Below are 23,792 nucleotides of genomic sequence, written 5' to 3'. Positions count from 1 at the left end.
AACCGCTTAGAAAGACGAGCTGGAATAAATAATTGATCTCTGATTTTACGTTGCTTCTTTTATTGTTTGTTATATTAAAGCTCAATGCCCATTATTCGTATTCGGCCGAATAGTAAGATATGCTGTTTGGTACAGCTTTAATTACTGGTGTTCAGAATGTTAAGGCAGATTTTCTCAGCAGACACTTGCTTGACCTGGGAGAATAGGAGTTGTATTAGAGGCCTTTGTTCTGGTGAAGAATTTGTTAGCCCCCTTCTAGGCTTGATTCCTCAATTCTTCAGCCATTGGAAGATTTTGATGCTCTGGCCACAGACAAGGGTTCCTCTGTATTTTTCCTCTGTGGCCAAGGATGGGCCAAGTCCTTAAAAGAATTACTTCTCATTCCGGTCTAGTAGTTTTTGTTCCAGATTGGCCTTGGAGGTCATGGTTTGCAGACCTGGTTTAGCTTAAGGTGGGATAGCTTTCAGGCTTCTGCAAGGGAGGATCCTTCTAGTTCAGGCTTCAGTAGTCATGGAAGATCTGTGTCCTTTTATTTTATGGCTTGGCTATTGAAAAGTCACATCTGAGAAGACAAGGCCAGATGCACTAAGGACCCCGTAAAGAATCTGTATTTCCACCTCAGTAAAATTTACCAATTTGGAAATACAGAGAGATTCCCAAAGCGAATCGCATGCAAATGAGCTGCTCGCAAAAGCAGCAAGCAGCTTGATGGGGGGGAAGCCTGTCGATCAGCTGAGTGATTGGCTGTTCTGCACATGCTAAGCGTGGCAGCTCTGCAAATGTTCAGAGTAGCGCTTGTTTGTCTTTCATACACCCAAGGAAGCTGCATGTATGAAAGCCAGTGTAGCTAATTTTTTTTCTCTCAAAGCTGCTGTTTGAATATGCTCAGGGGTGTGCTTCCAGGGCTAGAGCAGTGACTGATGGGCAGACAGTTGTGTTGGGGCTCCGGGGTGTGCTTCCAGGTTTGGAGCAGTGGCTGACGGGCAGACTGTCGTGTTGGGACTCCGGCATCATCCCTGCCTCTCTCAAAACAACCTCCTAAATGCACTACTTTTGTCAGGAAGCATCAAGAGATGGAAGGAGTGAAGTACAAATTTTAAAGGGTAAAACTCACTTGTGAAAATGAAGAATTGTCAGGACCGACAGCTCCAGACCTCCCATTAAATTTTCCATGTTAAAGATTAGGGGCTGCTTCTGTGCGTTTCTTTGCATGTACATTTGTATAGTCATTAGCTCATTATAATACCTTTGCATACAATTTTTGGTAGCTGCTACCATGACAGGAAAAGAGCCCGCAGAACCCTTTTGTGCATGTCTGAACTCCGTCCTCGCTAAACCGGCTAGAAGCAGTGTAAAACCCACGTAGCTGGCTCATTAGGTTTTGTGCATCTGGGCCTGACACGGTTATTTCAACCTTGTTACAGATACAAAAGAGGTCAACTACCATGACATATGCCACCTACAGGAGAAATATGGCTATGTCAGTTTTTTAGTGTTGAATGGCTATTTGTTACATTATTAAAGATTCTTTTATTTGAGAGATTTTTGATTGTATACAGATGAAAAGAACAATACAATATCCAATAATTATCTAGATAAAAATAACAAAATAATTTATTCATTAAACACACACTCGGAGAGGGGGGGAGAGCAATAAGGAGACACCAAAAATTATCTTCATGACTCCACATAGATTAAACAAGAAAATATTCCCCCCCTCCCCCCCGAAAACAAAACAGTCACTAGCAGCAATTAATTCAATCTAAGTATAGACTCTAGCTGCAGTAGTTCTACAAGCACATAGATATATAACTCAAATAGAAAAATAAAACACTAGCATGGCAAACATCCAGAAACACACAAATCATCTGACCACAAAATATGCTTTCAAAACTTTCACTTTTTCAATATAACCAACAAAGTAGCCCTGTTAGCAATGTTGTCAGAGGAGGATTTCACGAAAGCTAGTGCATCCAAAGTTTCACCCCCAGTCAACAAATCCTGACTGTCTACAGCAGCATGAATGATTTTTTTTAACAGGCATATTACACCCTGAAGACAAAATTCAAATCAACCAAAACAATATTAAGAATTTAAAAAAATATATTTCTTTAACAGCTCTGTGGGAAAAAGGAACCAGGTCTTAGGAACATTAGGGAATCTTAAAATTTCTAGATATTGACAGATTTTCCGTACACGCCAACTGACAGTGCAGAATTAAACTATTCTTAATGGTCATTGCCCCAGCAGCTTGTTGAATTTTTAGAATATAATCAAATTTCCATATGGCTGCTTCCATTTGCAGCATCCTATCCTCATGTTCTTTTAATTTAGTTATTGTTCCATTAGAGAGAAAATACTGCTTCCATAAATCCACATAAGGGAATCGTGTGAAACACAAACCTCCCAGATGTAATCTTATCCAGGTGTAGTTCACTCCTTGAATAGAGTGGCACATCTTAGACCCCTCATTGCATCTGAATTTTCCTGAATGGAATCGCAATTTGGTACTGCAAGTCTTGAGTTCGTCTCTCTTCAGCCATTAAAAAAGGTGACAATTAAGGCCCTTCCTCTCAAGGCGGGTTTTCTAGTAGCCATTTCTTTAGCTCACAGGATTTCAGAGCTACGGGCACTTTCTTATAGAGAACATGTTTTACAGTTCACAGAAGCTGTTGTCTCCCACTGGACAGTACCTTCATCTGCCAAAGGTGGTCTCTCCCATTTCATGTCACTCCCTCTAGGAAAAAGGATTCTGGGGAGAAACCCGTACAGGAGTTGCAGCTTCTAGGGTAGAGCTTCATTCTATGTCACTGGAAGGTATTTGTAGGACTGCAATTTGATCCTAATATCTGCTTGTATACTACTACTTTGCTTTTATCATCATGCTGACCAAGAACATGCAATACTAAATGTTTATTACTAACATTCTTCCACTACTCATGATGTATTGTAAGCCACTTTGAGCCTGCAAAGAGGTGGGATAAGGTGGGATACAAATGCAACAAATAAATAAAATCCTCCCTTCTTATGTTTTCTTTTGGTTGAATGTGACTGCCAGAGAAGTTGCTGCATTTGGGGCCAAGGTGCTTTAAAGCAGGTGTTTTCATTTCCCACCCACTAAGGGGTGCTTTTGTGACATCCCATGGGTTCTGAACTGGTCTGGTGAGGGCGACGAGGGAAAATGTAGCCTTACCTGCTAACTTTTCTTTCCTTGAGTCCCATCTATATTCTGTTTACTGTTTTTTTTTCTGATGAGAAGAGAAGTTTTGGGCATTATACTGACCTTTTAGATTTAGATTTTTACCTAGAACCCTGGATTACTTTATTTTTTAAGGGTAGAAATAAGGGAATTTGTTCACAATGCTATTTTTTTTTTTTTTTTTTTTTTGAAAAGCTAGTGAACTTGGGCTGCACTAAGCCCTTTATAGGGCAGAGTCACAGACAACCAGACTCTCCATCTGCTGGATGACAGGCACAACCCATTGATTCTAGACTGGTCTCATGGGACATAAGGAAAGACAATTTGCAGGTAAGACTAGGTTAGTGATGGTTTTATTGGATTGGTTAGTTCCCTGATGGCGAACCTATGACACGCATGTCAGTACTGACACGCGGCCGCATGTGGCCGCATACAGAGAAGCAGCGGCGTTCCTTGCTGACACCCGGGGCGGATCGCCGATGCGCCCCCCCCCCCCCCCCCCGGTGCATGTTTACCCACTGGGGGGGTGCCATGTGCGCTCCTATTGGCTCCCTCCGAGTCCTCCGCTTGTTCCCTCCCTGCTGCTCCCTCTGCCCCGGCTCCTGCACGGCCGTTAGGGGATCTTTGACCTCACTTCTGGCCGGCGGAGCAAAGAGCAGTGGAATGCCGTGGGGGACGCATCTCTGGGGGCCCTGTGATCGCCATTACCAGCAACCACATAACCACAGCAACCATCATCCAATCTACTGTTCTGGGGTGTCGTGGATTTCTAATTGACCATCATTACTGAGATAGGTGAGGGGGAGGCTGGGAGAGGCGAGGGCATGTGCTATGGGTGCCGTTTCCCGCCATTAGAAATAGCGGCAGCCATCTTAATTTACATAAGGTGGTCAGTTAGGCTAGTTAACCCCTAATTGCCTGCAGGGCTAACAGGCTATCTATAATTCTATCTTCTGTCACTGCCCCCCTGATGGAGAACCCAAAAAATAAAAAACCAAGGTTAAGTAAAGGAAGTGGTAGTAGCAGTAGCCGACCCTTTCAAGAGACATGGACCGAGATGTATGGCATTATTGAAAAAAATGGCAGATCATTTTGCGTTCTATGTACTGAAACGGTAGTAAGCAGAACGTGGAATATAAATAGACATTTTGAAACTAATCATTCCCAGCTCTTGAAAAAAAGTGAGGATGAAAGGAAGGAATACATTTCCAGGCAGCTACACTTTTATAAGAGCCAATCTAATTCCATCCTTACATTTGTAAAAAGTTCTACAAATTTAACATCTGCAAGTTTGAGCATTGCTCACTCCATAGCTCAGCATGGAAAAGCACTCAGTGAGGGAGGATTTATTAAAGAAACTCTCCTAAGATGTGCACCAGTTCTATTTCACGATATGCAGAATAAAGATGCAATTATTAAGAGAATATCTGAGTTACCAGGAAATTTGGAGTGCCTGGATCCGATTACCAGACACTTTTAGCACCCTGAAAAATATAGCAATGGCTTTACTCACAATTTTTCCCTCTACGTACTTTTGTGAAACCTTATTCTCAGCGTTAAATAATATCAAAACCAACAAAAGAAACAGATTGAAAGATGAAGTTAGTAGCGCTTGCTTGGGCTTGAAGTGTACAAAATACCAACCTTCAATTGAAGATTTAGCCAATGAAATTCAGCAACAAAAAAGTCACTAATAGGCAGATTAGTTAAAGAATTCCCCCTCCCCCTCACTTATCTTAGTTCACGGCACCCCACACAAGTTAAATAATATCAAGACCAACAAAAGAAACCGACTGACAGATGAACAAAGAAGTCACTAAGCAGGTAAGTTAAATAATTAGGTTTTGGTTTATTAAATACAGTTATATATTACAATTATACATTTTTGTTATTTAAACTATAAATATCGCGAAATTATGGTTTTTTTCTCGAAGTGACACACCACCCGAGTTATGCTCGGTTTTTTGGCAAATTTTGACACACTAAGCTCAAAAGGTTGCCCATCACTGCATTAAATGCATTATGGGTATTTGATAGCAGTATTTGCCACTGGTAATAAAATTTTAAGTCTCTGTGTGTCAGAGAAGATAACTTTATGGTTGAGTAGAAGTTTTTGGTTTTGTTTTAAATCACCATCTTTCATTTTAATCTTAACTAGATTCCATTCAGGGAAATTCAGATGCAATGAGGGGTCTAAGATGTGCCACTCCATTTGCCAAAAGTTAAGTATAGAGATGGTAGCAGATCCAAATGTGTTATAGCACGGAGACTTAAAACACTTTTTGTTTTGTAGGTCTCTGGATGATTTAAACGAGACTACACCCAGTGAGTTACAAGAGAGTGCAAACCTACAGGTAAAATGTTCTAAATTTAGTGTTGACCAATTTGTAACGTGATGCAGAATTTGTATTTTTCTTAATGGAAGACCAAGGATTTAAAAAAAGTTTCTGAAACTAGAAACTTTGATAGGGAAAGTAAATAAAATAAAATAGGCTAGTATTACTTAGGTAGCAGGAACATTCTGAATCAACCAGAAGCTGTGCTGCAAAAACTGTACAATGTTTCAAAGATCTGTCATTGTGGGTGAACTCAAATGGCCTGTCATTGTACACCTCTTCTGGGTGTAGACAATGATTTCTGTTTGTCGTTTGCTGATGAATGCAAACTGAAATGTCATTCTTTTACAATACGCTCCATAAATGTTATCAACACAGCAGTCCAGAGTCCATATTTATTTGTAAAATAGCTTAAGAAATGTTAAAGGTAAAATTAAGACCCGTGTCAATAATAATAGTAATTTATTTTTTAGGATGGGCTGACCAAAGATTAATCTGAACTTTTCAGGAACCTCGATGATAGGAATTTCCAATCTTAGTTAGAAGAGGTCTAGAAGGATCATTTCCTCCCAGTTTAATTTGTAGATTTGATCTTTTTGCACCTAGTATGTAGTGCCCCTCCTCCCCAAGAGGGAAGGGAGAGGTAAAAGAACATTATGGTCAATGTTACGGGTGACACTTGTGGCTGAATCAGAATCTATGCTACAGACTACCAGAGGGAGCCTTGTCTCCCAATCTCTAAACCATTACTTGCATGGCCAGACTAATAAGAGTAGAAGGGCCTAATAAAATAGGGGAGAAATCTCAAGTAGTTGCAAATTAAGGCTGGTAGTAACAGAATCCAAACGCTGGCTCCAACTGAGCTGGAAGAAAAAAGAATTTCTGGGCCAAAGAAAGGGGTCTCTGAAATGTCCAAGTGCACAAGATCTTGTCTGTATTTGCTCACTTGTTTTGTTGCAGGGGGAACCGTGTCCTGTCAGCAGATGGAGTAAATTTGTGGAGAAAAACAATGAAGAGTTAAATAAAGAAGAACACGAAGAAGAGGAAATACTTTATACAGACAGGCAGCAGTTCTACTTGGATGTGAAGAATAGAGCCAAAGAAAAAAGGTGAAAGTGACTCTTAGTGCTATTTGTGGTCTTCAGCTTTGACTGAGAAATGAATGTTACTAATTCAGGGGCTGTGTATTATCAAGCAAAATAGGTTTGTTTGGATTTTTTTTCTGCTGCAAGCACTTTTATTACTAGCTCAAAAGAAAGGAGAGAGAAAATGGTTTATTACTTTAGTATCTTAAATATTTACAGAGGGGTAAATATTCAACCACTGGCGTTCATTGACTTTTTGGCCACCGCCAGCGTTATGCCCAGATATTCCATACCAGGCCATATCCAGGCACTGGCATTAATAATGCAGCTAGCTGTCTCTTATCTGGTTATGTGCAATATTCAGCACTTAACCGCCTAAGTGAAACTGGATAAAAATAGGACTGTGTTTTTATGCAGTCTGATTCATCCAGTTAACTTAGACAGTTAAGTGCTAAATATCATCACTTAACTGCATAAGTGCCAACTCTGCCCCTGGATCACCCACAAAATAGCTGGTTTTCAGTTCAGCTTTTAGTTCTGATATTCAGCAGCACTAACCAGTTAAGTTAATTTCAATGGAGAGCCCCACACAAGTGATTTTTAACCAGCCAGAAGCCTCTCCTGTCTTCTTAAATCGGTTTGAATATCAACCTCAGAATTTTTTAATTGACCTTTCAAAGTTTTAGCAGAAACGTCTGGGGAACGCTAGATACAGAAATAATCGATCAGTATCCTGGGTTGATATAAGCCAGTGATGGCGAACCTATGGCACACGTGCCAGAGAGGGCACTCAGAGCCCTTTCCTTTGGCACGCGCGCCGTCGGTGGTCCGCTCCGCCCACTCTCCCTCCCTCCCTCTTCCAACGAACGAAGCACCAGGCCGCCCGCCCTCCCTCCCTCCCTCTTCCAACGAACGAAGCACCAGGCCGCCCGCCCTCCCTCTCTCTTCCAACCAACGAGGCACCAGGCCGGCCGCCCTCCCTCCCTCTTCCAACCAACGAAAAGCCACCAGGCCGCCCACCTGCCCTCCCTCCCAGCACCTCTTAGCACCAGCGCTCGCCCTCCTCCTCTGAAATTGAAAAGGCGTCGGCAGCTGCAGCAAAATGCGTGGTCTTAGCTAGGCGCGCCTTCGGTCTTCACTTGTGTCTGTCAAGCTCTGGTCCCGCCTATGAGGGCGGGACCAGAGCTTGAGAGACACAAGCGAAGACCAAAGGCGCACCGAGCGAAGACCACGCGTTTCGCTGCAGCTGCCGATGCCTTTTCAATTCCAGAGGAGGAGGGCGAGCGCTGGTGCTGGGAGGGCGGGCGGATGGCTTTTCGTTGGTTAGAAGAGGGAGGGAGGGCGGGCGAGCGGCCTGGTGGCTTTTCGTTAGTTGGAAGAGGGAGGGAGGGCAGGCGGCCTAGTGCCTCGTTGGTTGGAAGAGGGAGGGAGGCAGGCAGGCAGGCCTGGTGCTGGGTGGGTGGGTGGGAGGGAGGGAGGCTTGGTGCCACTGGGTGCTGGGTGGGAGGGAGGCCTGATGGTGGGTGGGAGGGAGGGACGCAGTCAGGCCTGGTGCTGGGAGGGAGAGAGGCCTGATGCTGGGTGGGAGGGAGGCCTGATGGTGGGTGGGAGGGAGGGACGCAGTCAGGCCTGGTGCTGGGAGGGAGAGAGGCCTGATGCTGGGTGCTACTGGGTGCTGGGAGGGAGAGAGGTCTGGTGCTGGGTGGGAGGGAGGCCTGATGTTGGGTGCTGGGAGGGAGGCCTGGTGCTGGGAGGGAGGGAGGCCTGGTGCTGGGTGGGAGGCAGGCCTGGTGCTGGGTGCTACTGGGTGCTGAGTTGGAGGGCGGCCTGGTGCTGGGAGGGAGGGCAGGGGGGAGAGGAGGGTGGCTGGAGGGGAGAGGAGGGTTGCTAGACATGGATGGAGGACAAGAAATGAAGAAGAAAGGAGGAAAGTAAAGAAATGGAAAGGAAGCCCTGGAAATGGAGTTAAGAGAGCAGCAGAATCAGAGACAACAAAGGTAGAAAAAATCATTTTATTTTCATTTTAGTGTTTGGAATATGTCCAATTTGAGAAATTACATCTGCTGTCTTATTTTGCACTGGGTATACTGGAGCTGTAACAGCTTACAGAAATGATTTATAATGAAAAAAAGTCATGTTATTTTTTTCTCCTATACTAGTATAATATTTTCAATGATGTCTGTTTATATGCGCCATGGCTGGTGTAAGGGGTGTGGCTATCATAGGGGTGGAGTCATATGTGGTGACCCCCGCCCATAATGAGTACCGGCACTTCGCGATAAATAATTCGATTTTGGATTGCTGTTTGGGCACTCGGTCTCTGAAAGGTTCGCCATCACTGATGTAAGCTGTTAAAGACTTTCCCCTTTCTCTGTTCAATGTGATCAAATTTAAGTTCAGGCGTTACAATAGAATTGATTGCACTTCATGATTTGAAATGTATAAGCCATGAGTTTTCCCTATCCTGCTTTTCTGTTGTTTGTGTCTGGACTAAAGGAAGTTGGAAGAGGATATAGAACAGGGGGAAAAATCCGCAGGTAGCTGTGAATGAAGGTTCAATGTGCTAGATTTGGACTAACACAAATAGAGAGGGTAATACAGCATACACAGAAAGTATACAAACAAAAAAAGCAACACTGCGCCTTCAAGACTGGGACAATTAGAGTTCTTTATTGATGACCCGACACGGGCCGTGTTTTGGCGCTAAACAACGCCTGCTTCAGGGGTCTGAGGCAGTGGAGGATGAAGTGGCTTTTCCAAGGTCACAAGGAACAGCAATGGACAAAGAAGGATTTGCAGCGTTTTACCCAGCTGCTGGGGGAGTCTCTGATTTAGTAGAAGAAGGAGCCTGCACTCCAGCACCAGCAACCGAGGCGTCTCCCCCAACAGGGACAAAAACTGTTAGCCCCCGCTATTGTTTGTGGGTATAGAGCGGCAGCACAGATAGTATTATCATTACTGTATGTACCAGAATCCCCTGTGCTTGAATGGAGGTGTAGTAGACTAGCAAACTGAGCACCTGATAAACCAGGCTGCAAATCCTTCTTTGCCCACTGCTGTTCCTTGTGACCTTGGAAAAGCCACTTCATCCTCCACTGCCTCAGACCCCTGAAGCAGGCATTGTTTAGCACCGAAACACGGCCCGTGTCAGGTCATCAATAAAGAACTCTAATTGTCCTAGTCTTGAAGGCCCAGTGTTGCTTTTTTTGTTTGTAGATTTGGACTAACCTCAAAGGAGCAAAAGAAAACTGCCTGCCTGATCACAAATAAATCTAATTAAATTACAAAATTTGATTGTCTTGTTTTTGTATTCTTGTTAAAGCAAAGTCTCTTAACTTTTTCATGGTTCAATATGATAGTAGCAAAGTCCATCAAAAAAAAGTTGGAAAAGGGTGACCTTGCGTCTCTTACCATGCCCTCTCCCTCTTCCTTTTCCCTGGGACTATGATGCCATGATCCTCCAGACAGCACCACTATTAAATACCCTTCCGTTGTTGACCCCCCCCCCCCCCCTTAAATCTCTCCAGGCCAGCCTCCGCCCCCTGCCAACAGCACATACTTAATTGCTCCTGATGTAGAATCAGCCCTTGATGCTGGCTTTCTCTCCTTGACATACAGATTTACAGACCAGCTTTGTTGAAGTATGTAACCAATAATACCCTTAATAGGGGACACTATTATTACCACCAGAGCTTTTACTGTTCAAATTGTATAAATCACTCTCCAGAGTTTCATGTATAATTATATCAAATATTCATCTTTATTATGCTATAATTTAAATACAATACATGCCTAAACACCATTCATTCACCATCATTCATGCTCACTACTACATCACACCACACATCACTTTATTCTATTTCTCACAACTACTGCTTCATGAGACTGTTGTTACTAAATTTCAATAATCACAATTATCATATCAACAGTTAACATAAAGTGGTTTCATCCATATTTGTCTTAATCACAATGTTCTCAAGGTTCATCAAATCTTCAGCTCCTTAGACTCAAACAGTCTTTCAGGGAAGTGCGAGCAATTTGATATCCTTGATATGTTATTCACATACTGTGATGCTACAAACCCTTTGATGATCACTTTGCTGCCATGTGTGTGCATATATCACCAATGGCCTCAAATTACTATATATTCAATGATGAAAACAATCCATTTTGAACTGATGTTCTTGCAATCCACGTTCTCATGAAAGACACAGGAATAAATGTCCGTTCTCAAACACAATGATCTTTTATGTCATCTCGACATCCTCTTCCACATGTTGCTTCAAACAACCTGAGTAACTCTACTTGTTCCCCAATACGGAACTGTATTTCAATCTCTTCGTCAGGAGGAACAAAATATCCGGGGGGAAACTGTGTCCAAATCCTGCCCCCTTCACTCCGGTAACTAACCCCCAAGTATGTAACCCCCAAGCCAGCAGCCCAACCACTTTTAATATTTTATTTTTATTTTGTTACATTTGTATCCCACCTATTAGTAGGCTCAAAGTGGCTTACATAGTTCCAGAGAGATGGTTACAGACTCCGGTGTGAACAAATACAATGTAAGAGTACAGTTGATTAGATTCGGTGTGGTTCATCCCAAGCAAATTGCTAAGGTGGGATCATGTGTCAGGGGTTGAGTACTGTCCATTTCATTATTCGGTGTTTATATCGGTTCTGTGGGGTAATACCTTTCTGAAAAGGTGAGTCTTTAGTTTTTTTTTCGGAATTTTAGATGATTATTTGTGGTTTTCAGGCCTTTTGGTAGTGTATTCCAGAGCTGTGTACATATGTAGGAAAAACTGGATGCATATGTTGATTTATACTTCAGGCCCTTACAACTTGGGAAGTGAAGGGCTAGGTACGTTCTGGCTGATTCAATTGTGTTTCTAAATTGGTAAGTCGATTAGTTCAGTCATGTAGCTCAGAGCTAGGCCATGTATTATTTTCTGAACCAAGGTACAAATCTTAAAGGCAATACATATGGGTGGGTATACGTATATGTGAATATGTGTGGGAGGGATGGGGCCGGTGTAACAGCAGCACGTGGATAGCGCTGCCTGCTGCAGGAAGCCGGAGAATGACCCGCTCCGGCCGCCGGAGGACCCTCTCCAGCCGGCGGGGCCCGGGGATCCCCATCAGCTCAGGTATTTATTTGATAGAGAAATTCATACTTTAACCTCCTCTTTTAATCAGTATAAATCTATAAATTTTCCTCCTAGGAAGCGCAAGAAGACTTTCCACAATTATGATGGCAAGAATAACTTTGATGAAATTGATTGCTGTGCACTCACCAATGAGGCAAAGAAAGTAAATTGGTGCAAGGTTTGTGATCATCCATGTATCTTTCTCTTTACTGCCTTATGAAAGAAAATCTTTATATAATTTTTTTAATCTGTTTCATATATTGCAAAGTTGTTGTTTTTTTGTGTGGGGGGGAGGTGTTTTTCCTGGTAGTCAAGTTGTCTCTGTCATTTGACTCTCAATCTTTTGGAGTCTTTAAAATTTGAAGCATTCTCTAAAATATTCCATTTCTCTTTTAGCATAAGTGTTTTGTGCATTCCTAATCAAATAGAATACTTAGAAATAAGGATCATCATAATTTGTAGACAACTTTGTATTTACAGCAAGTTCTGCACATACACAAAAACCTGTGCACAGTATTTAGAAACTTGCTGACATCCAGTGAAATTCACTGGATAATATCTACCCTCGTTTCTAGCTTGATCCAGTCATCTTCACTGCTATCCATCATCCTCTTGCCTCTATGAAGCTGAGCAGCTGCACTTGCTAGGACTGACTGGTTTGTGCTGTCTAGGCCTTCAGTCCAGGAACCCCACTTCTGGGCCAATGTTAGCCTTTCTTGCTACACAGCCACTGGAGCCCTGTGACACTGCAGCCCGGTATATAAGTGCATGCCACGAAATGAAGATTATATAGATTCTCTGCAGATAAGCAGGAGAGATGAAGGCACACTGTATAGTGACTTCCTCTGGATGAGCCCAGTATTTGGAGCTCTCCTCTAACTCAGGGAGGCCCTTTGGTTTTCCTTCTTTTGGATCCCTTAAGCAGACATGGGTATTCCTACACTGGCCACACTCCACTCCTCCCATTTCTAAATTTTTTTCCCATTACCAAACAACATGTGGCTGTCAGTAGCTGTTTATTTTTGCATTTGTGAAAATATGGAAAATTAAACCTTCTCACGTCATACTTATATGCCAGTGGTATCTCAATGAGGACCAGACCGAAGATTGCTCTTACCCAAAATTGTTGACAGAAAATTTTGAAAGCACTGTACGTGGGACCATCCCATCTTCACACAAGAAAGATGATTTCCAGTCTTATTCCTTAGCACAACTAAGGAGGTAATAGCACTTTCCTTAGCGTCCCTCCGGACCAGCCCAGAATGTGACTGATGGGTTGTGCACGCCTTCCAGCAGGTGGAGACTGAGAAAAAAAAAACTGTGACTCTAGCCAGCCAATAAGAGCCCTTGCCAGCTAGAGAAAGATCCAGTAATCTCAGTCTCCAGCAGGTGGAAGGTGGTGAGCCCTTCAGTCTCAGACTTTTCTATACTTTTCTTTTCTCTCTTTTGTTGAGTGTTGATATAATTTTCATCTGTGTCCCTGTGCATTTTTTGAAGAGATATAACAAAAACCTGCTGTTTGAAGCCTGAAAACCGTGGGGGTCCCTCAGAGCCTCGGGGATGTCACACTCGGTAAGCCGAGTCCCTCCCCCCCCCCCCCCCCCATTCCTCCCTGAAGTAAAAGCATTCCATCCTAATTTCTGATGCGTTGGAAAGCAGACTGTTGTCAGGAGCAGTCTGACTGATGTGAGTTTCCTCCAGCTCTTCGTTGTAAGAACTGTAGAGGTAGGGAGAGGCAGCTACTTAAAAAAAAAAAAAAAAAAAAAAAAAAAGCTTTTCTCCTCTTGCTGGCTAATTTGACTTTGCTAGCTTGTTTTTGCTTTTCTAAGCATTAGGTCCTCCAAGACTTCCAGCTTAGTAACTGGAAAACTCCTATTTCCACGCAATTAGAGTATGACATGGCAATTGAGAGAGTGGTAATCATGGTACTTCCCTTGGGGACCGAGATGATCTGCACTGTATTACTGCAGGGACAATCTATATGGTATTACAATGATAACAGCTATATAATCAGTATTTTTATTCATATTGACTCTGGAGCCTCTTGCAGCACGGATTCGCCAGGACCCTGCCCTGTCAGGGGTGTCCCTGGGGGGTAGGGAGTACCGTATTAATTTGTTTGCGGATGATATGGATTGTTTGGGCCTGCATGAGTGGGAAAATGTGGGATATAAATGTACAATAAATAAATAAATATGCTCCTGGTGCTGGACAACGCATCCTCCAGATTACCGCAAGTTATGGCCATCATACTGGAGTTTGGTGCATTCTCTGGCCTTAGTATAAATTTTGGGAAGTCGGAGGCGTTGCCCATCAGTAGTCCCTGTGTGAGCGCTTCTCTGCCCAACTTCCCTCTGTCCTAGGCCGGGGGGGGGGGGGGGGGGTCTTAAGTATCTTGGGGTATATCTGGGGGCGGATTCATCCTGGATCTACAAGAAAAATGTTTTGGAAAAGCTAGTCGGGATAAAACAATTGTGCCACCGTTGGAAAGACCTCCTTGTAAACTTTCTGGGTCGTGTTGCATTAGTTAAAATGGTCCTCCTGCCTAAAATATTATATCCTTTACAAATGCTTCCCCTTCTTGATGCATCCTCATCTGGACAGCTAGCTGATCAGAGCCAGGTTGCAGCAGGAGTGTTAGATGGTAATCAACAGAGTAGTCTGGGTCTTGAGTCACTGTGCTAGATTTATTTTATTTTTATTTGTTACATTTGTATCCAACATTTTCCCCACCTGTTTGTAGGCTCAATGTGGCTTATATTGTTCCGTAGAGGTTGTTACATACTCCGGAGTAACCGAATGCAAAGTCTTTAGATTAATTAGAGCTATTGTGATTCACCCCATGCAGTTTGTATGGGGTGGGATTATTGTCCATTTCTCCGTTTATTAAGATGCGTTTCGATGTTTGGGCGTTTATGTTGGTTCTGTGGTGTATGACTTTTTCTGAAAGGGTGTCTTCAGGTTTTTACAAATGTTTAGGTAATTGTTTGTGGTTTTCAGGTCTTGGCAATGCGTTCCATAGTTGTGTGCGTATTTAGGAGAAGCAGGAGGCATATGTTCATTTGTATTTCAGTCCCTTACATCTTGGGAAGTGAAGATTTAGGTATGTTCTTGCTGATTTAAATGCATTTCTAATTGGTAAGTCGATCAGTTCAATCATGTAGTCCGAGGCTAGGCCGTGGATTATTCTGTAAGTCAGTGTACAAATCTTGAAGGCTATTTGTTCTTTGGTAGCCAGTGTAATTTTTCTAGGAGGGGTTTCGCACTTTCGAATCATTTTTTTCCGTAGATTAGCCTAGCTGCCATGTTTCCTTAAGATTTGATCTTTGCATCCTGTGTATTTTTCATTGCAGTAATCAACGAGGGTTAGTACCATGTATAGAATGTTTGTACGTTTGGGAAGCTTGCCAGGTGCCCTTGGCCTGGATTGGCCGCTGTCGTGGATAGGATGCTGGGCTCGATGGACCCTTGGTCTTTTCCCAGTGTGGCATTACTTATGTACTTATTGTTTAGATCATATTATGAAATATGTCCTTGGGAATAATTGTTTTATGCGTTTGAGTTTCCACATTGTGGAACATTTTTGGTAGTGGCTTTGGTTTGGTTCTCTAGTGTTAAGTGACGGTCAATGGTAATGCTAAGGATTTTCAGGTTGTCAGATTTTGGGAGAGAAGAGCCCAGGGTACTGATGGTCGTGGGGTATTCTGTGCTGTGTTGGGATGAAAGAATGAGACGGTGTGTTTTTTATTTGTTGAGTTTTAGTTTGAATGCAGAAGCCTAGGAATCCATGATGCTCATGCTTTTCGTTATTTCGGTGGTGATTTCTGATTATTTGAAAGGTATATATATTGTGACATCATCCGCGTAAAGAAAAGGCTTGATGTTTTTATTGGATAGGGATTTGGCTAATGGGGTCATCATTAGGTTGAATAGGATGGGTGAGAGAGGTGATCCCTATGGTACTCCGCATTCTGCTTTCCAAGGTGATGAAATATTTGAGTTTAATTTTACTTGATTTGATCTTGTGGTTAGGAATCCTTTGATCCATTTAAGTATTCCCTCCAATTCCTATTTTATCAAGTATTCTTAGTAGTATGTGGTGGTCTACCATATCGAAAGCACTTGACATGTCGAATTGGAGTAGCAGGATGTTATTACCTATAGCAATTTCCTGTTTGAATTTAGCCAAGAGAGTGACTAGTACAGTTTCTGTACTATGGTGTGATCTGAAGCCCGATTGAGATTCGTGCAGTAATGAGAATTTATTGATATATTCTGTTAGTTGTTTGGCCACTGTGCCTTCCATCAATTTGGTTGTCAGTGATATGGATGCTATTGGTCTCTAGTTGTGGTTTAGTTGGATTTTATCTTGGTATCTTTCGGTATAGGTGCGAGTAAGATGTTACCTTTTTTCCTTAGGGAATAGACCTTGCTGGAACATGTAGTTTAGGTGGGCTGTGAGATCTGTGATGTAGAGGTCAGGGGGCGTTTTCAACAAATAGTTGGGGACAGGTGTCCAGTAGACAGTGAGCGGTACCAAAAGTCACCTAGTTCCTTCCAGGTCTCTGGAGTACCTGGGCACCCAGTTCAATATCTAAATGGGGAAGGTGTTCCTGACAACAGACAATGGTCAGGATACATTCTCAGGTGCAGGGTTTGCTGCTTCCCAGCTCTGGTGGATTATTCATGTACAGTTTTATAAAAGAAGAGTGTCTGCTACTTCCATATAGTTGAGTTTGTCCATAGTTATAGGTTGAAAGAACTTTTTTGAAGTTTTACACAGAAATAAAACAATTCTGTATGTTGTTTATTTTGGAAGCCCCATGGTGGGGTTGACATTTTTGTTTGGGCTTTGCTATAGGCATGCTAGTTGAAATCCCTGCATCACCAGCAGATATGTAGGAATAAACTTTTTTTTCCCCTTTATCGCTACCTGCTCGCTGGTGGGGGTGGGGGGTCATTTTCCATGTATCTGGACTGGTCTAATAAGGCTTGAGGAAAGAAACATTTAATTAGTAAGTTTAAATTTTCACCAATTTTAAGGAATTTGATATACTGCCTTTCTGTGATTACAGTAGAGCAATTTACATATATCTACAGGTACTTATTTTGTAGCTGGGACAGTGGAGGGTTAAGTGACTTGCCCAGTGCCACAAGCAACTGCAGTGGGAATTGAACCCAGTTTCCCAGGCCACTGCACTAACCCTTAGGCTACTCTCCGTCTGCACAGAATTCCCTCCAGATGTAATTTGTTGATTAGTCCCATAATTCTGTGCTAACTTCCAAGACCTATGCTTCCTTCAGAGTGGAGAAGTAGCCTAATGATTAGAGCAGCAGTCTGAGCACAAGGGAAGCCCAGTTAAAATCTCATTGCGGTGGCTTCTGATCTTGTGTAAGTCACTTAACCTTCCAGGGACAGAAAAATACATACTCTACCTGAATGTAATTTACCATGAGCTACCACTGAGGGCCTTAGATAAATCTTACACATACAATACATTAACTTGCAGTTTTTTGTTTTGGATAGTTTGTCAACTTTCAGCAGTATGAGAGAGACTAACCCAACCAACTTTTAAGACTTATATCGGCAGCAAATCTAGTTGGAGCAACAGAATTTTTTTTTTAAACCATTATTGCATAATTGACTTCTGGTGCTCCCTTGCCTGTTCACACAACAAGTATAACCATTGTCTCAAATAATCCAGACCAAATATTCTAGTGACAACTGTGTGCACTGCTATGAAACCTCTACATACAGTAGCAAGTTAATATATCCTAGGCTGAAATGTGTTATTAATTAGCCACTTTGATTCCTTATGCAGAGGGTGCTATATCAAGATAAATTCCTATGCCTTTTTTATTGCTGTTACAGAGCTGGAAGGATCCAACTGCTGTCTCTGGACTTTGCCACAGACATACAATTTATGAGGATTTTAGGGATCCTTCAAGTAATAAAAGTCTGTTGCCTACAAGGAGTCATTATTCTGGGATGTCTCTTTCTGAACAGGCCAATTCCACAGCTTCCAAATGGCAAAGATTTGGCTACAATTTCAAATATAGTGAAAATGACAGTACATATGCTAAATCTAAGGCCCAACAAAATTGGGCAGAGTCAGAATCATGTAATCCTACTATGGCCCTACCTGGAGTTCAACAACAAGAGCAATGTTCTTTAGTTCCATTCAGAGATGAAGGGGATAGGGGGCACCATAAGTGTTCTCTGTATTCCCCACTCAAGTCCTACATTGATACAGTACCACCCATCACCAAGACTACATCTGTTTACAATAGCATAACGGGATCCATATTGCAGAGCACACCTTTCGAAGAGCTTAAAGCCAAGTGTATATGGAAAGATTCCAGCAAGTTGGCCCATGAGAAGCCAAGAGAGTCTTCAACCAAGTCCCAACCAGCTTGTCTCTTCAGCACCCCTATACCTTGCTCATCATTTGCCTCCTTTTCTACTTGTGCTGAAAATCAGGCCTCTGCATCTGTTGTACTTCATCTTTTTCAGACAGATGATGATTTTGATGGTGACCTCTGAAGAAAGGAAATGTCTGTGCTGCCTTAAGGGCTATATATTTCTTTTTATTGCTCAACAAATGTTATATGCATATATTATATTAGTTTAATAGAACAGCATTAATCCATATTTCTCCCTTTTTCTTAAAAACTACCCCTTTACCCCGCCAACCTCTCCCTGAGCTGCTGCAGTTTCTTACCTTATTCAATAGGATGCTAGTATTGATTGATACATATTCTGCAGTGGTAGTTATACAGGTTTTAGTAGACCTACTTCTACATGCTCTCAAACACGTTTTCAAACGGCTTTAATTTTATTTGGCAGTGAAGTGCAGGTTTATTGAATATATTCCAAATGCATTGGTATAACTTAGTCAGTCATAGATGGTGCATTGGACTATTTCCAAGCAGCTGCAACTTCATATCTCACTGGTATATAGTGGATATAGATTTCTTTTGGGTGTTCTGTTTTTTTCTTGTATTTGGAATGGGGTGGTGTACTAGAAATATCTTTAGTGTTCTTGAGTAGTGGAATTTTTTACTTGATAAATTCTATCTAATGAACAAGGGGAAAGGACTGCTAGCTATGTAGCTTGATACCCTTTATACTGACACCTTCAATTTCCACCATGTGACATTCCCTCCCCAATGTAGCCTAGACATTGTGACAACATTACGTGATTATGGCCATAGACTACAGTTGTTTCTGATACCTAGTATATTTGTAGCTAGAATCAGGCTGGTAACGATTTCTGTTGTGATGAGACCCCATCTCTAGTCCCCCTATAGAACAAAATAAAGGTCTCCCACATACAGTACACAGCCAAACGTTTTGCTTTTAGTATATCAATTGTTGGGAGTTATGCTCATTTAGAACAAAAGAATAAACTGCTGCAGTACTGTGTTTTGAGTGAGTAAATTGTCTAACTGGCAGAATGGAGGTATTATAAATTTCTTTTGCTGTATCCTTTGATCTTTCTAGCATGTGGGAAATTATAATGTGCTCCTGAGCCCGAATACCTATGCACTGAGACGTTGCATAGATTGACCTAAGCAAGTTTGTTTGCAAAATTTATATGCTGCTGTATCTTAATTGTTTAAGCAATGGACAAAATACATCCATAATAATAATAAATACAAAAAATATAAAAACTTAATTTGTAAACTTTTCACCTAAAGCTAAACCAGTTCATTGAAGTACTACTACTTATCATTTCTATAACACTACCAGACATGTGCAGCACTGTACACATTATATACAGGTACTTTCTCTGTCCCTGGTGGGCTGACAAGCTGAGGTGTTTTGTACCTAGGGCATTGGAGGGTTAAATGACTTGCTCAGGGTCGCAAGGAGCTGCAGTGGAACTGAACCCAGTTTTCCAGGAGTTCAGCTCACTGCACTAACCATTAGTTGGCTACTCCACAATATTTACTGATATAAGTTGGTTCAGATGCTGCAAAGGGACCTGATCTGGTTCTGTAGTTTCTGAGGCTACAATACTAACCACTAGGCTACCAAAAACCTAATTAAAAATCCCCAAATCCACTGGTAATACAAACAACAAACCGGGGAAATGGTCAAGCAGTACACAGTGTGTAGAAAAAAATATAAAGAATAAAGACCCTCAGAAAATACTCACCCATGCAGCTTGCCAGAATATGACTGCTAAAGAGGGTGGATAAGCTTTCTTCACTGAGTCTCCATACTGCCATCTCCAGCCCTTGATGTTAGCCAGCACTCCTCATGGCAGTATACAAGAATCTTTAAGCATCAATTTAAACAACAGTTTTCAATATACTGTGCATGTCACCACATACATTCATACAGTAATATAATCTGAAATAATAAAATGCAACAAGTCTTGTTTCATTTCCCCATACAATAACAGCACACATATATCAGACCATGTATATGTTATATGCACTATAAATATCAAAATATCAAAGTAGAATATAATATAGGAACTTATCTTGCTGCCAGGAGATAATTTCATACCCAGTAGCACCATGAACCAAGAGCCTCAATCATAAGGAATCAGCAAATGCTTCCTGCTGAGAACCACTTAGGCTACATCATATTGTTATTCTTAGCAGTGTAGGGGATGCAAATTAAACTAGAACTTGCCAGTAAGCTAATTCTAGCTGAAGCTTAGTTACTATTTTGTATTTCTAAAGTGCAAGCAACCTAGCTTTAAAGCTGTGTGCTGTGATACAGATGTAATGGTGAGCATTTCTTCTGAGGCCAGTATCTTCCCCTCTTATACCCATTCAAAACTACAGCCAATTTAATTAGATAGGAAAGGGATTTCAGATGGAACCGTTGTTGTAGGACTCATAATAAGCCTTTCTTGATTGCAGCTAATCAACCTCTTCCTTCCTTCCTCCATCTGATAAGTAACTAGCTCTTCCTAAAATCTTTAAATTGCTTTGACCTATTATTGAGAATAAGTATATCAAATGTTAAACATAAGCGTAAAAATATGAGACTTTCCAGGATTGGACTTTCACAACTAGTGAAAGAATGGCTTATGTAATACTGCCCAACTTGTCTACATGTGTCTGAAGGGAGGTGTGATTTGAAATGGGATAGTTTGCAACCATTGTTGGGTTAGAAAAAAATAAGTGGGAAAAACAAGAATGCCATAGCTCATGAAATTCTTTCCAACCCTTCTACGCCTGTGTCTTTGACCTGCAGGGCATTGATGGTTTGAACAGAGTGGTACACAAAGATTCTTTTGGCTTGGAAAACTAAGTAATGCCAGTAACAGCTAATGGTTTGATTATGTTAAATTTTAAAGGATTATTTTACTGTTTAACCACAGGGTATCACTAGCCACAATATGGTAGTACACAGCATTCAGAAGCTTATTATTCAGCCATGTTTTATAGTAGAATTCACAATGAAATGAAATATATATATGAATGCGTAAGGCAGTTTAGGGATGTGGTAGCAGTGTGTGTGTGTTGGGGGGGGGGGGGAGATGAGGAAAGTATATAAACTTCATTGAATTATTTTCAGTCTGTGTGTGTAACTGGAAGAGGCAATTTGAAAAGTGAGGTTTACTTGTAATGGGGGTCTCCATAGACAGTTGAATAAGTCAGCCACACATTGTGGATAGAATCAATTTCCTAGAGCTCAGACTTGAGCATGTGCCAACATCCCCCATCACTGAGCCAGCCCACTTCTTCCCTGAGTCCCCCAGCCTTGACAGGTTCACCCGAGAGGGGATGGAGGGTAGGCTTGTTTAGATGATTATCCTGCTTTCTAAAGAAAACCCTGTCAGAGATAAGTAACCTTGTTTTCTCTTTGGACATACAGGATAAAGTCAGTCACACTTGAGTGACTCAGCCAGAGGGTGTAAATGGGGTATACAGAGTGTCTTGTGAAAGGCCACCCTTTATAGCCCATGTGGCACTGGTGGGAGGATGCAATTGCACACACAAAGTAGGTGACTGAGAGATGGAGAATGAATAGACGGTGTGTATCATAAGAAACAGCATATTCCAATCCCTAGATCTATGTCTTAAGAACTTTATTGGGCTGAAGGCGGCTGATGTCAACAAGAAATAAAATCAGAAAGAAACTAGGCAACCATTAGCAACATAACAGTAACAATGAAGATATGTAAAACAAAATATGGGAGAAAAAAATTGGTATCTCCTCTGGAAGGGGATGGCCTAGGCACTGTAGGGCAGAGATGTGACTAGCAATGATATACCCAATTTGAGCAAGGTAGATTTCAGGCAATGTGTTAAAGGAGTGTCAGCAGTAGTCTGTCATACAGCCTAGGGAATAGCATCTGGGGGCCTGAACAGGGGAGTATTGATTGGAGGACTGCATAACTGAATGAGTTTATGGCTTAAAGAGCACAGTAAAGGTGTGGATGGAGGAACAGTTGGCCGCATTGCAAATATTCTCCAGAGTAACTGACTGGAGATTGGCAAAGGTGGACAGCTGTAAGCTGATCAGCTTTGGCTCTGTCTGTTTACTCCAGGTCCACTTGTTTATAACAGAAGGAGATGCAGTTCCATATTCAAATTGGTAAAGTATGTTTTCTGAGTGGTGCTCCTGGTTTGTTAGAGTCATAGGAGACAAATTGTTAGGCCTTGCGGAAGGGTTTTATCCTGTGGGTGTAGGTGTGCAGGGGATGCAGTTCAAAGTGTGGCTGCTGCTTCAGTATGGTATGTGGCTTGTGATAGGGCATGATGAATTGATGTGGAAGGTGGAAACAACTTTGGGTAGGAATCTGGGGTGAATTCTGAGAATGACTTAATCATGGTGGAGTTGCACCTGCTCAAATAGTGGCAGCAGGAGTCATTGGAGAAGGGTGTCTGAGCACTGGGGGTAGGTCATGAATGTTCTCAAATAGAATCTGATGGAGGTGATCTTCAGGTCCAACTCAGGCTGAATAGGTACTAGAGGAAGGAGAAAATAGGGCAGGAGAAGGGGGTCCAGGTGCATGAAGGCATACCAGGCTTGGAACCTTTCCCACTGTTGTCTAGATATCAGTAAGACATTCAGAAGCTCTGGGGACAGATGAAAAAAGGGCAAAGGTCACCCTTTGTCAGCATCCACTTGGTGGAGGCTAGGGCTTGCAGATTGGGTGGAGTACGTTTCCACTGTTTTGGTTAATTACGTCCAAAATGCCTGGCCATCAGACTGGCAGGTGGGTGGACAAGTGCTGTAGGAAAGAGAACCATATTTGTCCCAGCCAGTATGGCACAGTGAAGATCACAGTGGCTCAATAACCTATTCACCTTTTGCACCATTTTGGCTATGAGAAATTTAAGTGGATATTCATAAATGAATTACTGTTCCCAGTGTATTGCAAAGGCTTCTGGAGTGAGTGTGCAAGGATGGTCACTTGGAGCAGGAGACATTTGCATTGGTCTCGCTAGCAGAGAGGTCTATGGATGTGTTCACCATTGAAATAAATCTAAGATGTTGGAGGTCAGATCTCTCATGGGAGACTAGTTGCTGGCTTAGGAGGTCCCCCAAGAATGCTGTGATGGTCAGATTTTTTAAAATTGAATTTTAACCTTTTCGCTCAAAAATGATGCTGGCAATTCATCATTATACTACAAAACTATTAGGAAAAACATAAATGCTGATCATTTTTGGCAATTAGCTGTACCTCAATTAGATTGTGACTTCTCTACTCCACTATAATTACATTTGACTTAACTGCTGCTTCCGATACAGTGGATTACAAAATTTTACTGTATAAATTGAGTTTGATTGGTGTTTCTGGTAGAGTTTTCAATGGTTTTTAGTAAATGTTTGTGTAATAGACAGTATACTGTCAAGATGAAAAATTAGTTTTCTGTTCCTTGGGTACCGCCTTGTGGAGTCCCACAGGGTCCCCTTTATCACCTGTCCTATTTAATATCTATATGAGCTATATGGATTCTGGCTTTTCTTCTTTGAGATTGAATTATTACAAACTAGTTAAAAAAAAAAACGTTTCTCATTGAAATGAAATGGGCACTAGCAAAGTAATCA

The 23,792-nt window shown here is 41.9% G+C and overlaps 1 protein-coding gene across 2 annotated transcripts in view; it reads left to right on the top strand.

The window, feature by feature from the left end:
• MRNIP (MRN complex interacting protein) overlaps positions 1 to 19,385 on the top strand; it is a 74,386-nt gene extending 55,001 nt beyond the window's left edge. The window contains exons 4-7 of one of the 2 annotated variants that reach the window (XM_030212215.1): positions 5,493 to 5,553; positions 6,496 to 6,644; positions 11,843 to 11,945; positions 17,640 to 19,385. In XM_030212215.1, the coding sequence (XP_030068075.1) occupies positions 5,493 to 5,553; positions 6,496 to 6,644; positions 11,843 to 11,945; positions 17,640 to 18,311 (985 nt within the window). In that variant the 3' untranslated portion in view covers positions 18,312 to 19,385. Of the gene's footprint in view, positions 1 to 5,492; positions 5,554 to 6,495; positions 6,645 to 11,842; positions 11,946 to 13,264; positions 13,306 to 17,639 lie in introns of those variants that run through there. The other variant, XM_030212216.1, reaches the window with a different exon arrangement.
• The last annotated feature ends 4,407 nt before the right edge of the window (positions 19,386 to 23,792 follow it).

The sequence above is a fragment of the Microcaecilia unicolor genome, chromosome 8 (genome assembly GCF_901765095.1).
Source record: "Microcaecilia unicolor chromosome 8, aMicUni1.1, whole genome shotgun sequence".
Lineage (NCBI taxonomy): Eukaryota > Metazoa > Chordata > Amphibia > Gymnophiona > Siphonopidae > Microcaecilia > Microcaecilia unicolor.
This window is presented reverse-complemented; position numbering and strand designations above follow the sequence as displayed.